Here is a 17,869-nt window from a genome sequence, read left to right on the forward strand (position 1 = left end):
CTCTGTTCCTATATTTTTTAAAAGAGCAATGAAAGGGCTAAGCCACCACCACAGCCCTGGTCACTCCCCGTGGATGACTGGAGCAGCCGCCCACCAAAGGCAGCTCGATGGTGGAGGATGGGCAGGCGAGTGGCTCGGCTGTTGCTATAACAACAGCACCTCGGTCTCATTTCTTTTGAAAAATGAATTGCTGCTGGTGGGATGAAGCGGAGCAGCTTCTGCCTGCAGATGAAAGCCCAGCCGACAGCCTCAACACTCTCTTGTTTATGTGTCGGGTCTGTTGTGGCATGTCCGAGCCCAAAATTTCAGGGCGGGTTAGATTAGACCATTCCGGTCCACGTGTGTCTGTGTGTTTGTGTGCATAGCCTCTGTCCCCCCACACCTCTCCCCCAGTCAAGATTCATTTAAATAGTCAACCCGCCAAAGTTTGACCTTTTCTTGCTCTGCAACTAGAGTTTCTCCAAAGGCATATATAAAGAATAGAGAGTCGTACTTCTTTCTCCCGTTTTGGGGTAGAAATCTGCTGTGAAATGCAGGTCTATCAGCCAAATATTTTGTGTGAATAAAGCTAAACGTCTATGAAACTGGCAAGTATTTTATTGGTTTGGGTTTATTTTATTATTTCCTTTCATTTTTATTTTATGCATCAAGAGTCTTCTGCTCCTAGACATAAATCTCTAAGCTACTGCTAATATCTTCATGATGCATACTGTAAATCACATGCACAAGCTATATACTACTTCTTAGAAGGAAAGGGAAGACACTTTACAGGAGAATATTTTACTTCAGACATTGTTTTTACAGAGGGAAGGGGAAGTGCTGGGATTTTAGTCCAAGACACTGTGGAGTCCCGGCGGTGGTAACCTGCCAGTATATGGTCAGTGTACGATATTCAAGCCATCCGACAGATGACATAATGTTTGGGAATGAAATCAAGATATGAAAATGAATGTTAGCACTGAAGTAATTTGATAAGAATGCTTCTGTGTTGTACTCCAGAAAGAAGCGATGCATCTATTGCGATGGCTCCCAGCCCTTCCAAAGTGCCCAGAGCCAAGGTGTTTCCCTGTCTGCATCGGTTGTATCCAGAATTTTGCCTTTAAATAAACCTTTCATGTTTTGTTTCTGTCTACCTACAGTTCAATAAGCAAACAAAGAAAATAAAAAGATTAGGTTTTTTTCCTAGTGCCTGTAAACTTGCCAAATCCAAAAACCCCTGAAGGAGAATAATATGGAGCTACAAACTTAGAATAGGCTTCATTTTGTTTTCATTTGCAACAAGGCACAATTTCTGTATGTTTGATATTTGATGGCAAATAGTTTCCATGTTAAAGCTGGGGGTTTTTGTAATGCATGATAAACACAATTATTAATATTTATATACTGGGCCTGCTTTTACTTTCACTAAAGTCACTGTATATTTGTACAGGGGGACATCCAAGTTTCAGCACACGATGAAATCTTCAGGAGCAGATATTTTTAGGGCTGGTTATTTGCCACTAGATAGTTTTGATTCTTTTGGTAAACATTCATGTACAAATAAGATGATGGATTCGGGAAAAATTAGTAACCAATGTGAAAGCATGTCACTCCTACCGATATTCTTTAAGAAATACCTTCAAATTGTTGTGGAATGTATGGAGTGAGTTCTCTTGTATTTCACAGGAGATAATTGCTTTCACTAACCCCTGACTTGTCATTAAAACAAATGAAGTTTTTTCCCATGTCTTCCTTATATGAACTTCACTTCACAACCAGAAGTCTGTCACCAGGTCTTTTGGTATGACTGTTCTTACTTTAGCCTAGCATTTGGCCAATATGAACTCAGGGCAAAGGGCCATCATAAGTTTTGGACACTTCTTTGAACCCTGTTTTTGCATGTGTGTGCCATAGAACTTGGTCTTGAGTCACTTGCTGTTCAGTGACTGTTTTTCTGATGTGGAAGGCAAAGCAGGATAGTGACCTTGTAGTGTGATGGCTTAGTTGCTGAAATGGGTGTTTCAGCTCTAAATTGTGTAAGTGGCCCATTAGGGACAACTTTTAAATATTCTATTTTAAGCCTTTATATCAACTGTGTTACTGACCACCTGTACTTGAGTACTTGAGGCCAGGTGCTCTTCCTTTTCTTGCTCTGAAGAAAGGAAACTTGGAAGCAACCGTGCTGCCGTACTTGTGAAGTGGTGCCATTACCGCATCCGTATCGTCCTGTCTTCGTCTCTGGGGTCTGAACCAGGGTTATATAAAGATCAGTGAATCAAGCTCAGTAGTCTTCTGCCACATGCCAGTTACACCGGTCAAAAAGCAGCAGGGAGCTGTAATGCCATACGGTGGTATTCAGCTTAACATAGGTTTTAGGGTAGTGAAGCAGCAGAGGTGAGAGCCATATCGTAAGCCTCCTTGTGGGATCTGATTTTTATCCTTCACACTAGTCCCGGGTGTTGACTTACCTTCCACATCGCTGTTAACTGGCACAGATGAGGCAATTACCACCCCTGGGCAAGCGCCTCTTGCTAGAGCTTGCTGCTGCTGTGGCACAGAGAGATGAAAAGGTGATACCTCTGCTGTGGGGCTCTGTGCTCTGCAGCCTCGTGTGCTCCCGCAGACCATGGCTGATTAACTCGACTGTTCTGGGCTTTAATTGAGAGAGCGCCAGCGCAGTGTGTGCTCCCGCCTGCATCTGTCACCACGTGCAGGACCCTGTCCCCAGGCATCTGTGGAGCTCATGGGGGCAGGAGCTGCTGTGGTCGGACTAGGGGGGAGTGGGAGCCTGTTGATGAGAACTCCACACATCCAGTGGGGAGGCCCAAAAACCACTCTCAGCCATCCTGACCCCCACCTTACTGCCGGTGGGTTCCCCGTTGCAGCCTGCGGCACAGAGAGAGGAGTTTCTCAGTGTAAACCACTGGCCCTGCTGTTCCCTGACCCCCAGAAACCAGGGGTAGGGAAAGACTCAGGATAAGGACAGCTCCTGTGGAGCTGCACAGGCATCTTGCACCGGAGGAAGAGCCTGGCCGAGCAGCGGTCTGTGTGGCAGAGGCTGTGGTCACAGAGCACCCAGTCTCTGTGTGGCACCACAGAAGCCAAGAAGGAATTTCAGCGTGTGGGAGGCTTGGCATGTGCTGTCTTTGTCTCGGACACATACACCAACAGCGACCTACTGGTGACTCTTAGCCACATGTTAATCATTTTCCCACATAAAAACCCCTTCTACTCCAGTACAAATCAAAGAGTTGATGGTCTGCTTAAGGACTCATTGACTTGCCTTTCTGCCTTGTAATAAAGGTCACACTTCTGCAGAGGACCAGCACATAGCTTGGTGTCCTGCGTGTGTTCAGCTGGGACTGCAGCAATGCCTGCATCAGCCACGTATTTCTGCGTTGCATGCTGAAGAGGCCACGCAGGCCTGAAGGGCGAGAGAAGGGCACAGCCTTCTCAGAACCACTCCCTCTAAAATGGGGATGAGATAGGGACTTGCTTGCCTGCCTTACACATGGGATGAAAGGGGAACTAACCCTCTGGGATGGGAGAAATAAATGGGATCTGGATTGTGGGAAGAAAGAAGGTTGAGGACCTCTAGGTTAGGGAAGGGGCGGGAGCTGAATGTCTGGGACTTTCATACCAGTAAAAATACTTTAAAAATTGATAAAATCTTTCAGTATTTTGTCTTCTATTGTTCTAGTATCAAGGATGCAAGTATGTCCTGAAGGCGTTTGCTAGAGCTGTGACCTCTTTGCTTCCTCCCCTCCCCACTATTGTTTTTTGCCTTAGCCAAAGAGGGATGCTTTTTTTAGCCGGGTACATAAGCGGAGGACTTAATGTTTGGTGTGACAGGAGGAGACTGTAGGTTGTTACAGTGCTTTGCTATGCTGCTTTTAACCTGAATTAAAGCTTATATTAATACACTATTTTTTAAATAACATTCTTATATTCTAATTTAATTGCTTTCCTGGAGACTTGTCTTGCTATCATTCCTGTCAGTTATTTATCTTTTAAGTTAGCTCTTAGCATACAGATTATTTCCTTTTTTTCGTTATTTGATTAACATAATGCAAAGTGTCTTCTGTTTTTTAGGGTGAATATATTTTTTTCCTCACTAAAACTGATTCTCAATATGCTTTGTAGCCAAGAACAGAGGGCTAATCAAATGAAACTATGTTAATGAATTTTCTCAAAAAAATTTAGTGTCAACAACACATGTTTAATTTCAAGTAGTCAATCAATTGTATTGCAGGTATTTTTCAAGAGGCTTCTAGAAACTTCTAACAAAAAGATTTTCAGAGTAAATAGTAAATTTTAGTGATTCCATTTTTTTGGTCCAATTTAAGACTCTTTGCTGTGTTAGATACTGTTTAAATCTCATCGTTGTGTTAGACGCCAAAAAGTTGAATTACTCAATTTGCTCCATAAAATTCTGGTATCTTGGAGAGCACAGACACACTTTACAGTTTTGCTCTCCTGTTCAGGGGCAGGTTTGGTTTGGGTTTGATTTTGGTTTTGGTTTTTACACCATCTTTTCAAATTGATCAAGGCATGAGAATGAAATCAAAGTAATTTCCTAATCAGAGTTTTTAAAACTGATTGTCACTACTAGGCTTCATAAGGATTATCTGTCACAAGGCTCATCAGCAACTTGTATCTGCAACTGGTTAATTGTTTTTTCTCTCTTGTTTTTCTTCAAGCTTCAAGAGACAGTCAAAAGGAAATTGGAAGGCGCACGTTCACCTCTCAATGGAGAACAGCAGAATGGAATTTGTGATGGGAGCTTTTCTCCAACCAGCAAGCGGATACGGAAGGATGTACCAGGCATCGAGGCAATCAACAGCTTGCCCAATAATTTGCCTTTGCCCTCTGTTTCTCCTCTTCACCAGCTTGACATGAAAGCTCCCCTGCCCCTGCAGAACAGTGGAACTCATGGTAGTGGTCTAGAAGACTTAGGTAAAAACGGTGGGCTTTCTGAGATAAAGCTCCCCGTTAACGGTTGCAATGAGCTAGACGATAGCTTTAACATCCTGCAGAACAAGGAGCTAAAGCAAGAGCCTTTGGATGACCCCGGCTGCATAGACACTTCTGAAACATCTCTTTCAAATCAGAACAAGCTCTTCTCAGACATTAACCTGAATGATCAAGAGTGGCAAGAGCTAATAGATGAACTAGCAAACACTGTTCCAGAAGATGATATACAAGATTTGTTCAACGAAGACTTTGAAGAGAAGAAGGAGCCAGAATTTCCCAGGCCTGCCACAGAGACTCAAGAGAGTGCAAGCGTGAAAAGCGATCCATCTCATTCTCCATTTGCTCACGTGCCGTTAGGGTCTCCCCAGGTGAGGCCTTCTTCTTCTGGTCCTCCATTTTCAAACGTCTCCACAGCCTCTAGCATAGCTTCTGTGTCCAGCGCCCCGCCAGCCCCCATCCCTGCCGGCTCACCAGCAAACTGTGTTGTTCAGTCACCTCAAACTCCCAGCCAGGCCCACACCCCAGGCCAGACGCAGACACGGTCTGGGAACGGCTATCTTATGAATCCAGCAGCAGCGGCAACTGTGGCAGGATCAGGGCCTGGGCCTGTAAATATGCCGAGCACCGACTTGTCTCCAGCTGAACAGCTCAAGCAAATGGCAGCCCAGCAGCAGCAAAGGGCTAAGCTCATGCAGCAGAAGCAGCAGCAGCAGCAGCATCCAAATCAACCCTCAAGCTGGTCACCTGTGGGCCCTCCATCTAGTCCGTATGGAGGACCCTTCAGTGCAGACAAACCAAATAGCCCAATGATGTATCCCCAAGCCTTTAACAACCAAAACCCAATAGTGCCTCCTATGGCAAACAATCCACAGAAGACCACAATTAATAACTACCTCCCTCAAAATCACATGAATATGATCAGTCAGCAGCCAAATAACCTGGGCACAAACTCCTTAAGCAAACAGCCCAATATGCTTTCTTACGGGAACACCAAACCTCTGACCCACTTCAGTGCTGAGCTGAGTCAGAGGATGACCCCACCAATGGCAAATCCCAGCAAGAACCCCATGATGCCGTACATCCAGCAGCAGCAGTCCCAGCAGCCGCAGATGCAAGCTCAGATGGCGCACCTGAGCGAGGAACAGAAGCGCATGCTCATCATGAAGCAGAAAGGAATGATGAATCAGCCCATGGCATATGCAACACTTCCTTCCCTTGGACAGGTAAGTGTGAGTTCGCGATATGTGGGCAACCAACAAGAGGCTGATACAAAGGCTTAGTATCTCTTTGTACGGTTCCCTCCTCTCTCCTCCTCTTTCTCCTGGAAAGTATGGAACGTCACTGCAGGCGCTTCTTGGATTTTTCATGTGGTGTTGGAGCTTGATCATTTTAAGAAAGGACTGAAACGATGTTGTGTTATGCTTTAGAAATGTTGTTAAATTACTGCTTTTCTGAACTAGAGCTCTTCCCTGTGCTTCTACTGATGAGTGCCTAGGGCCACTCTGGGATGTTTTGGGTCGTAAATCACTCTTCCTTGGAGGGTTTGTTTCCTTTTTTTTTTTTTTCATAATGTAAGCCTTGATGGTTTTGGATCCCAAACCACTTCATGACTTTGTTTCCACAGTGTAGTTAGCATTGGAACAAAAAGGCAGAGTGGTTGGCCCCTTCTTCTTGGGGCAGAGATTGAGCCAGATTTAAACAGCATATTTGGCATTTTGGCTCAGGGAACAAAGCATTTTGGGTGCTGAGTGCTGTTGGTTTCCACTGGAAGAAGTAAGCACAACTAAATACTTTTAGTGGTGCTTGAACCATGCGTGAAATGAGATGGTTTATTCTGGGCCTTTCAAGCAGTCTTTAGCAACCTCAAGTATTTATTATTGTGAATCTGTAGAGTCTTTCAGCAAGAGGCTAAAGTCATGTTGGCTTGAGTGACTTGGCATCACTGTCTCCCATGTATTCCATGCTAATCTCTTGAGCAGCAGCTGCCAGGCTTGGGAAATGCTTTGAAATGAATTAATAACCAGTTTGAGTAATGGTTACAGTAATGTCCTGTTGCCTCCTAGGTCAGCTGTGTATTCTTAGTTGCACAGCCCCTGTAAAGATCTGCACACTGGTGTCATGGAAAGGCTCAAGAATAAATTTTCTGGATGTTGTTTTAAGGGTTTTAAAAAGAATTAAAGTTAATCATCAGTTCACAACGTAGGTGATGCCTTCACAGAAGTTACATGCCACCAAAACATGTCAGGAATTCTAATATAATAGTACACTAATAGAATTGTTGGTTGATAGTTTTAGAGTAACAGCTTTTTACCAAATTAGCTGTTTCCACACCACCTACAAGGCGTACTTCCTTCTGAGCATGGTTTAACTGTGACTCACACTGTAATGCATGTAGAAATACAGTGAAATTTATAATTTCTTCAGCTAGTGGAGTTTGGGGATCTACCAATAGGAGGAGTAGGAGCTTTACCAGGTCAGAGCCCATCACATATTTAAAATTTATTGCAAAACAAAAAGAAATGTTTACCCACCTCCTGGTTTTGGTTCAGGATGCATGGTGACAGCTCAAAGGTTCATATCTTTATTTTAATTCTGCTTGCCTATTGCATTAGAAATAGCTGGCCTCAAACCCCTTCTTGTTGGGAAGACTTCTCTAGAGAAATACTGCAATGATGATATAAAACTCAGACTGTAATCTGAGCTACAGATTTGTCAGGTTGTAACTGAGAGGCAGAGGATGTGTGGTTGTGCTGTCTAAGGCCTTATTTATTTTATTTGCTTTTGATACATTTGTTGAACTCAAAGACCCATCAAACAGCTGAGAGGATGAATTGCCTATATGAAAGAGTTAATGTCATCTCCCCCATTTCCTAAATTGAGAAATTCATGGTAATATCTCACTACAGTTCTCCAGTGTGAACAGAAAGCCAAACTTTCATATATCTAATCTCACTCAGTTCCTTTTTTTTTTTTTTTTTAATATAGGAAAAACTAGATATTTGGTTACAACTAGACATTCTTCCAAAACAAAGTCCAGATACTAAGTCATTTCTGTGTCATGTAAAGAAGAAACTTAAGGCAAAGCCATACTTTGTTATATTATGTGTGCAACTCACATTTATTGACCCAGTCAGAATGAGGGACTTCTTGCTTGTATGCAGATGTAGAAAGGTCCCTTTACTACTTGTGAAAGCCACTTGCCTACACTGAAGGGATTTTTGTTTGGTGAGGACAGTTGAAATAATAGATTTCTAACTGTAATGTATTTCTTAATTCCTTTCCTTCCTGCTTCCCTGAAAAGCATTTTTCTGTGGGAAATTGGAAAGGTTATTATTGTGAGATGTTCTTGGTGGAAACGAATTGTTTTTGCAAAGGTGGTAAAAATGATATATTGTTATGAGTTAAATCTAGACTGATGCAGATTATCTGATTCTACTACTTGCTGCAGGATGCAGATGGTCAGACTTGCCAAATCATATATGGAAAATAAGGCGATCGCACTCTTCAGTTTGAAATACGTTTCTGAATGTAAAGTGGATGTATCTGTCAGTTTATAATTTCTACTTTCATTGCAGTTTTGGTTTTTGATAGAGAATTGTAAAAGTGTGTGTGTGTGTGTGTGTGTTAAATAATAATGTGGATTTAACAAATGGCATTTAAAGGGAAAAAATTTTAGCTATTGCATCTCATGGTTAGCACTGACTGTATATTTCTGTTAGGTGATTGTTACAAGGACATACTTAAAGACCAAAAGATGATTTAGAGAATACCAGATATGTACAAAAATGCCTTGTCTTTATTTTCTGTGTACTGCTGTACTAGACGCAGGAGGAAACATGGTAACAAGTGATGAGGAGAAGGCTGAGGTGCTTAATGCCTTCTTTGTCTCAGTCTTTAATAGCATGACTAGTTGTACTGAGGGAATCCAGCCTCCTCAGCCAGAAGACAGACACTGGGAGAACGACCCCCCCGCAATCTAGGAGGAGACAGTCAGTGACCTGCTGCATCACACAGACACACACCAGCCTATGGGACTGGATGGGATACACCCAAGGGTGCTGAAGGAGCTGGCTGGGGTGCTCGCCAAGCTGCTTTCCATCATTTACCAGCAGTCCTGGCTGACTGGGGAGGTCCTGACTGATTGGAAATGGGCCAGTGTGATGCTTATATGTAAGAAGGGTCAGAAGGATGATCTGGGAAATTGCAGGCTTGTCAGCTTGACTTCGGTACCCGGGAAGCTGATGGAGCAGCTCATCCTGAGTGCCATCACACAACACATGAGGGACAACCAGATGCTCAGGCCCAGTCAGCATGGGGTTATGAAAGGCAGGTCCTGCCTGACAAACCTGATCTCCTACGACAGGGCGACCTGCTCATTGGATGGGGGAAAGGCTGTGAATGTTGTTTACCTTGACTTCAGTAAGGCCTTTGACACCGTTTCCCACAGCAGTCACCTGGCAAAACTGACTGCTCGTGGCTTGGATGGGCACACGCTTTTCTGGGTAAAAAACTGTCTGGATGGCCGGGCCCAGAGAGTTGTGGTGAACGGAATTAAATCCAGTTGGGGGCTGGTCACGAGTGGTGTCCCCCAGGGCTGGGTTTTGGGGCCACTCCTGTTTAACATCTTTATGGATGATCTAGACGAGGGGATCGAGTGCACCCTCAGGCAGTTTGCAGATGACACCCAGTTGGGTGGGAGTGTTGATGTGCTCGAGGGTAGGGAGGCTCTGCAGAGAGACCTGGACAGGCTGGAGCCATGGGCTGAGCCCAACTGGAGGAGTTTCCATAAGGCCAAATGCTGGGGGCTGCCCTTGGGCCACAACAACCCCCAGCAGCGCTACAGGCTTGGGGAGGAGTGGCTGGAGAGCTGCCAGTCAGAGAGGGACCTGGGGGTGCTGATTGACAGCCGGCTGAACAGGAGCCAGCAGTGTGCCCAGGGGGCCAAGAAGGCCAATGGCATCCTGGCTTGTGTCAGCAATAGCGTGGCCAGCAGGGACAGGGAAGGGATCTGACCCCTGTACTGGGCACTGGTGAGGCCGCCCCTCGATTCCTGTGTTCAGTTTTGGGCCCCTCACTACAAAAAGGACATTGAATGACTCGAGCGTGTCCAGAGAAGGGCAAGGGAGCTGGTGCAGGGTCTGGAGCACAGGTCGTACGGGGAGCGGCTGAGGGAACTGGGGGGGTTTAGTCTGGAGAAGAGGAGGCTGAGGGGAGACCTCACCGCCCTCTACAGCTCCCTGAAAGGAGGGTGCAGAGAGCTGGGGATGAGTCTCTTGGACCAAGTAGTAAGTGATAAGACAAGAGGGAATGGCCCAGAGAAGACTTAGACTGGCTGTTAGGAAGCATTTCTTTCCAGAAGGGGTTGTTGGGCGTTGCAATGGGCTGCCCGGGAAGGTGGTGGAGTCCCCATCCCTGGAGGTGTTAAGGAGTCGCACTGACATAGCGCTGAGGGATCTGGTGTAGTTGAGAATGGTCAGTGTGAGGTTAATGGTTGGACTGGATGATCTTCAAGGTCTTTTCCAACCTAGATGATTCTGTGATTCTGTGTTATAAAATTAATAAAATAAGTATGGCTAGTTGTGTTCATGTATGCATAGATGCAGTATGTACAGTAATTAAACCCATGTCCATTTGGGCCTAAGGTACTTCTGTTGTTAATAGGCAAAATTTTCACATGCACTCATTCTTTCAGTCATTGATCATACTTTAGAGACACACACCATTTTTTCAGTTCAGCAGGGACCTTGCAAATGTTTTGTGGAGGTCAGTTGCCTGTGACTGTCCTATTAACACCTCCGAGCTAGTGCTCTGGGCTCATGTCTATGGCTTGGTGAGCATCACTGCATACTCTTGTAAAGAGGTGGGCAGCAAGAGAGGAAGCTGTGCAGCTCAATAACCATGCAAGTGGTTGGACAGGGAGAGTGCTAAATTAGCAGCAGTTCTAGTGTTCCCTTGTGCCTGACTGTTCCCCACTTGGTCAGGCTTGTACTTAGGAATCCCTGCTCTTTGCCTTGTCCCACGTACCCCGATCTGCCCTAAAACCAATTGTTAGTTTGTGAGTATGTGGCAGGTATTGCCCTTTAGCCTCTTGCTTTTGTTGGGTGGTTCTTTCATTCTTGCTTATCTGTGGCTATAGGCTAAAACAGCAAGAACAGATTTTCAGTGGAGCTGGTAATGTGATAGGTGTTGGAGGGGTAGAGGTCCTCTGCTATTCTGGTTCCCACGTGGTAATAAAAGAAATTGGTTTCACACCAAGGTGCAACAGGGGCTTTGTTTAGGCTTTTTATGTGATTTAAGAAATAAAAGCAGGCAAGTCTAAACGAACCTCATGTCTCAAAAATTAGAGCTTTGTTTAACCTAAAATGTTCCATTTAGTTTTTGAGGTGTATATAGGGTTTTATGGGAGGCACTTTTTTCTTTTTCTTTTTTTTCCTTTAAACCAAAAAGTAATTTCAAATTGAGGAAAAATGAAAACATTTTCTTTGGAAAAATTCAGAATCATTAATTGTGCCTTTTCTTGGTTCCAGCTGTTCAATATGTATGTGTAATGGTAAGAGAAAAATGCAGCCCAACGGAATAGATGTTGAATGGCTGAGACAGAATTTGATGTTTGGAGCCAAGTGAGTGAGGGAGAGTAATGAGAGGTTGAAACAAAACAGAATTCTCCGTGGGTGTAAGAAAAATAAAACTAGACTGCAGCTCTTTGCCTGCATGGGACTGTGAGGATGCTGCAATTACAGTTCCTATTGAAACCACTAGTTATGTTGTTTGAAATTGGAGGGAGAAATGAAGAGGAGAAATGACACCACACTGGAAGAATATCTTCAAATTCTCTTTTCAGTCATTTGTTTTAATCTTATAAATTCAGGAGGAGTCATCTGCTCAGCCTGGTTTTGCATGTGAAGGATAAAGGGAGATCTGTGTCCAGAGAACATTTCCAAAACATAATTGTCTTTGTCCTTTCTAAGTGAAAAGGTGTGTTTCTCCCTGGAATTGTAAGAGATTATATACTTCTTTGAAGGTTATCTTTGGGATGGAGAAAAAGAGATTGTTGATGTTCTGGGATTTGGCTTTTTTTAAAAGACTGCCTGAAAGTAAAGAAGAAAGTCTACAGATTTGTATTCACTGAATGAAAGTGTGGCAGAAACACAAAGTGTCTTCCTAGATTTTAGGGGAGACAAGCTGGAATGGAAATAATGACTGCGACTGTAAAGATCACTTGCTGAACAGCCTGTAGAGATGTAGTGAATGCCCATCTATGCTGTTTCACTCGTAACCACTGTTTTCCACAAAAGGTTTGCCCTGGAGTTCAGATGCCATGCCTGCCTTTTCCAAATGCCAAAATTTGCTGCCCAGAAATCAGTCTCCCATAGACTCTGAAGGACAGACCTCTTAAGGGTAATTGAAATGTGCTCAGATGGATTTTGACCATCTCACAAGGCAATTTGTAAACAGTAGCTTGGCCTTCTTACTGTTCCTGCTATCATCTGCCCATTGTGTTGGGAAGGAGGTCATGTTAACATAAATCACTAGAAACTAATGTTGGACAGCACTTGGCTAAGATCAGATCTCCATGGCATAATCCTAAAAAACAAATTTTGGCTTGTTGGTATTTTCTCATTTTGTGACCTGTGGGTGTTTAGTTTTTAACCTAATACATACTTTGTTTATTCCATATGGTAAATGTTTTTTTTTCTGGAATACTGAGTTATTTTTGTAGTCTAAGCCTTGCAGAATCAAAGTATAAGAGCACTGCTCCCATGCCCCAACTGAACCAATTTTCTTATCTTAAGAAAACCAAAGATATCTTTGGTGAAACCTACTTTCCTGAAACCATGCTGACCGGTATTCCTGTTTTATCCTCTGAGTCATTGCTGGTAAAGAACTGAGACAAATTGTTCCATTGTTTTGCTGGAGAGTGTGTCAGAATAACCAGCCTCTTTCTCTTTCTAAATATCTCAGTTATAGTGGTAAATCTTTGGTTCTTAGAAACTTCTCCACTTGTCCAAGATTCGTTAAAATACATTGTTGTACGATTTCCCTGTTGTCTAGTTTCTTGAAGACTCATGGTGTGAGTTATTCTCATCTGTAAAGAAACTGTCCTACATTACTTTTAGAAGCATAAAATTTGTATTACTGACTGCACAAAGTATATATTAAATGCCCCCTATTTTGAGATCACCATGATAGAGTACTTTTTCTTCCTACATGACCTAGATTGCTACATAAAGAGCAGTTTGGCAGTTTGTCCTGTTATTTAGCAAGGCCTGTTAGTCGAATGATATAACATGTGACCAACTCTCCTTTAGTTTATTAGTTACGACTGCAATTGCGAAGCACTGTGATTTTGAAATGTCTATAGCCAGTAGCAGCATATTTTTACATAAAGTGCTACCATTTCCTGGGTTTTTTTGTTTTCCATTTTCTCCTTAAAGTGCAAGTTATCATCATTGATTTTAGTTTTCTAGTCTCATGACCCATTCCTCCTGCTTTCAGCAATAGTAGCCATAACCCATTTCTTATTGTTCATGAAGCCTCTCTAGCTCTTCTTGTTTATTGTATATGCTCTTAATGTTACTATACAGATGGTGTAAAACTGTGTTCTTTCAACCCACTTTTATGGTTGGATCTGTCATAAGCTGGTGACATAGCACCCCTGAACATGCTGGGATGTTCATACCATGCTTTCCCCAGTACTGTCTTCTGCAGGCTAGTTTGCTGCATTCTGAGCATCAGCATAACTAATATAGCATTTCAGTGCTAGATGGTGGCTGAAAGATCCACATAGCCTTTTCTTCATATAACAGTGTTACTGTTCTCTGGAAAATCAAAAGCCCTCCTTCCTCTCCTGCTTCCTCCACTTGGGCAGTCACCTCTGAGAATCAGCATATTTGCTGCAGGAGAGCCACAGGGGTAAACCCGGTCATCCACTGATGCTTTTAGTCTTTGAGAATACAGAAAGGTATTCATTGCAAAATGGTACCTGTCATGTTTTGATGTAGACAGTGGGTTCAGCTCATGAGTTGGATTCTCCATTTTTATTTTGATAGAAGACTTCATCCAAAGACTAAGAGTAAGGTTCCCATCCTTGGCAGCGTGCTTTGTCTATTTACCATTTAGTGCCTCACAGCTGGCTGCTGGAGCTCACAGAATGCTGAGAGTCTGAGAGTTTCGGCGTGACTTGGTCTGATCCCTTTCTCTCCAGTCTGTGATGTTGCATGGCCCTACCAGAATGCAGATTTGATCACAGTTTGCACTTAGATATTATTTTAGAGTTTTTAATTTGTCCTTGTGTAATTTCTCTGAGACCATGTCTGTCCCTAACTTTACCTTTCTCTGGAGTTTAGACATTTAGAGTACCTCCTGCCCCTCTATTTTCATTTTCCTTCCATAATTCCCAAGTTTGCCAGTTTGCTTCTCAACATCTCAAATAATAATTAGACCTTAGTTTTAGAGGAATCTATATTCTTATGTTTAAATTCATTACTATATAAGACTGAATGTCTCAAAAAAGTCAACTCATGCCCCATAACACTGCTGGTCGTAAATATTCAGAAGTTCTAAAATTGCTTTAAAATCATGAGCTCATAAAAATAATATATATTGGGATGGTGATGGTAGTTGTCTTCGTGTTTTCTGAACTGCTAGGATTCTTGTTTTCCAGCTCTTCTTTATCCCTTTGGGACAGAAGTTTACTTTTTAAAGTAAAGCTTTGATTCTCCCTTACCCCTTGGTCTCTAGAATATGAAAGGGAAAAGTTATAAATCTTAAGATAGCATTGCAAGATAATGTAATACTTGGGGATTTTTTTACCTCCGTTTCAGTGTCATCTGCTCCTATGCTACCCAGATGGATGATTAATGTTATGGTGCAACTCCAAACCTCTTTCTTGGAAGAACTCTTTTTGGTTGTGTTTGTATTTCTAACGTGTCATGTACTCCTTTTACAAAAGACACCTCACAAAAACAAATGGCATTGTTTCCAAGTTACTGTCTGTACTGAGGACACGGGTGAAGTAATTGCTCAGTGTGTACCAAAATTGCTTCATTTGCCACCAATAAGGAGGCTGCACGTGGATTTTCTGTGTGAAGTGGATTTACTAGACCTTGTAGCTAACAGCAGTAGTAAAACCAGCAGCAGCTCTTGACCAGATTTAACAGCTCAGATCCAGGGCTAGGGAGGCCTCTATTTCATCTCTTTTTCAGAGGCACAGGAAGATCACTTCTTCTCTGCCCAACCTTCCAGGTCTCATGCTAACTGAGGTTGGTGGTCAATCTTCCTGTGCTGGTAAAGGGAGTCAAGCAAGTCTTGCAAAAAATTTTGGAAGAGAAGAGGCTTTGCTGGAAAGGCCAGGGCAGGCTTTGCTGCTGTGCACCCATTTCTTGTGCTGCAGCAGTTCTGCAGGGGACACCTTCCAAGTCAGCCGACTGTAAGAAACAGCAGACGTGCCTTGTACAGTGCCTCTGCTGTGAGCAATGGGGGGCATTTCAGAGTGGCCTTCTGCTAGCGCTTGCTGTTGTGGTTTGGATCTGAGGATACTCAGACCTACCATGTTTCCACAGAAAAAAACCATTCAGAGTGTCTTTTTTTTCCCTATAATTTTTAAAGATAAGTTTATATATAAATGATTAGTCTTTATCAGACATATAACAATGCACTTTAGATTAATGAGAGCTGGACCCTTACTGCTTGCTGTACTGATTATAAGAGATGAACTGGACTGCCTCCTTTCAGGACTGCCTCCTTTCAGGCTGCATTTCCACCCTTACCAGCCAGCGCTTCTGAGTGTCATTTCATGTATCTCTGACGATGTTAGATTTAAAATTACCTTTTGACTATTCTGTTCTGCAGAGAACAAAATGCTAGCAAATCCCTTTGCTAGGAAATCCTTTTCCAGGTAGTCTGGGAGTTTATTCTCCAATTTGTGTAGTCTCATTGTCTTTCCCAACCTTTGTAAAGAAAACTGGAGACTAGATTAAAAATTAACTCTCTTTCCATCTCTTTTTCCATCTTCCTCCCATAGTAGGGGCTTATACAAACTGAGATTTAATTCCAAGCAAACTTGTAAATTTTTTTAATAGTATTTGAGGAAAAGATTCATTTTTACATATGTTCTTGCAACAAGAATTGTTCTGGAATAAGCAGTACCCTCCCCCTGTGCTCCCTTTACTGTGGGAGGGATGGAATGACTCTGCTGCTTAATGTGGTTAAGTACGTTTCATGCAGTTTCTGCTCTATGGTGATCACCCATCCAGCTCTGCCAAGGACCTCCTTTCCTTTCCCTGCATTCTCCCTCTGCTTCAATTTCTGGTTAAGGAGCTTGCAGCAAGCAAAACTGCTTATCAAATAAGTGATAAGGGTAAAGGTTATTAGGGTATCCTGTAATTAAAAAGCCTATTTTGAACTATTAATAGACTGTGAGCTCCATCCTGTTCTTCTCTTTTTTTCCATTCAATATTCTTTTTCTTTCCTGTGACATGTAGGTCCTTCCCTGCCCATAGCTCTGCAATCAGGCAAACAGAAGAAGAGACACCATCAGGGCGGTAAATTATGGAAAGTCAGCATGGGGTCTGCCTTCCCCCGGGGGCTGTTTGCTGGGGGGTGGAAGTGTGGGCAGCACCCCATGCTGCATACATCTTCCTTTGCTGTCTCCTGCACCAGCTCCTCTTTCCTGTTCGCAGGCTGACTGGGAAAGGCACTGGCTTATGGGAGGGCCAGGCCAGAAAGGCTGCTCTGTTTCCAAGGCTGAGCTTTGGTGCATGTGGAGAGCCAGCCCGGGGAGCTGAGCAAACCGGTGGGTTCCTCTTTCGCTGTACCCATCGCCAGAGTTACCAGTGTAATGGGGAAATTAAATTCCCCCACTTTGCGAGTGGGAGGGGAAGTGGGGGAGTAAGTGGCCGTCCTTTCCAACTGCTCCTGAAGGCAGTCATGTCCGTCTGATCAAGCTGATAAAAAAAATGTTGTGAGGGAAGAAAATCTTAGTATTTCTGCCGTAATGGTGCCCAGTCTGGGCTTTTGTGTGAGGTGTGGGAGCCACATGTCAGAAGAGGTAGTGCCCACCTCAGAAATCTTGAAGCTAATTAAAGATTACATATGGTGACAGCTTCATTTTGGGTGGCACTGTGAAGGGTTCAAAAAATCAGAAATGCCACAACTGAAGTTGTCCACAACTATCTGTGCTACTCTGCAAGGTGCAAGAAATGGCAGAAGAGGAAGGACACAGGGGGAGAAGCTAAAACGTGCAAGTATCTTATGAGAGGCTAAGCACTGCCAGAAAGCAAAAATCCCCTGCTCTGTCGTCATCTCCATGCTTCTTAAACATCTTGCCCCACTCAATAGCATTTCAGTGACACTGAAGAGGCTGCTTGTTTGTCCCAAGAGCATGAATACAGCTCAGCTCTTTTGCTTGAGAAGAACATCAGTAAGTACAGCTTAATGTTCCAACTAGGAATTTAGGACCAAGTAAGACTCCTATTTTAGAGGAAGAGTAATAGTCCCATCTTTAGTGGCTTGTTTTCACTCACGTATGTTTACTGCAGTTCATGGCTTTTCATTCAGGAGTGTCTGAACTTGTGAGCAGACACCATTACCGTGTTTTATGGAGTTACATGCAGAGCCCAAGAGCTCTTTTTAAATTTGCATGTACATACTTCTTTGTAGCTGATGTACGTTTTTGGACATATATTACCAGAAGCTTTTCCATCCCTTCTCTAAAGCAGTGTGACTTACAGCCTGCTTCTGAGCCATCAGCAGAGGGCTTGGCCACCCCCTCCTGGAGCAGCACTCTCGAGTTTAACCGCTACTCTCCGTGTCTCTGCCTTCTGTCTGTGTGAAGGAGTGCTCTTTGATGCGCAGTCTATGCTACCCAGCTGGCTGTGATGTTCCAGCTCAACAGTGACATGTTACCTTGCACTTC

At 43.4% G+C, this 17,869-nt stretch overlaps 1 protein-coding gene across 1 annotated transcript in view; it reads left to right on the forward strand.

Moving 5' to 3' along the window:
- Positions 1-6,233, forward strand: part of LOC113479714 (mastermind-like protein 3) — a 14,639-nt gene extending 8,406 nt beyond the window's left edge. Inside the window, exon 2 of the mRNA XM_026847972.1 lies at positions 4,680-6,233. Within this exon, the coding sequence (XP_026703773.1) occupies positions 4,875-6,233 (1,359 nt within the window). The 5' untranslated portion in view covers positions 4,680-4,874. The remainder of the gene's footprint in view (positions 1-4,679) is intronic.
- The last annotated feature ends 11,636 nt before the right edge of the window (positions 6,234-17,869 follow it).

The sequence above is a fragment of the Athene cunicularia genome (assembly GCF_003259725.1).
Source record: "Athene cunicularia isolate RWA chromosome 4 unlocalized genomic scaffold, athCun1 chr4_part2, whole genome shotgun sequence".
NCBI classification, from domain to species: Eukaryota; Metazoa; Chordata; class Aves; order Strigiformes; family Strigidae; genus Athene; species Athene cunicularia.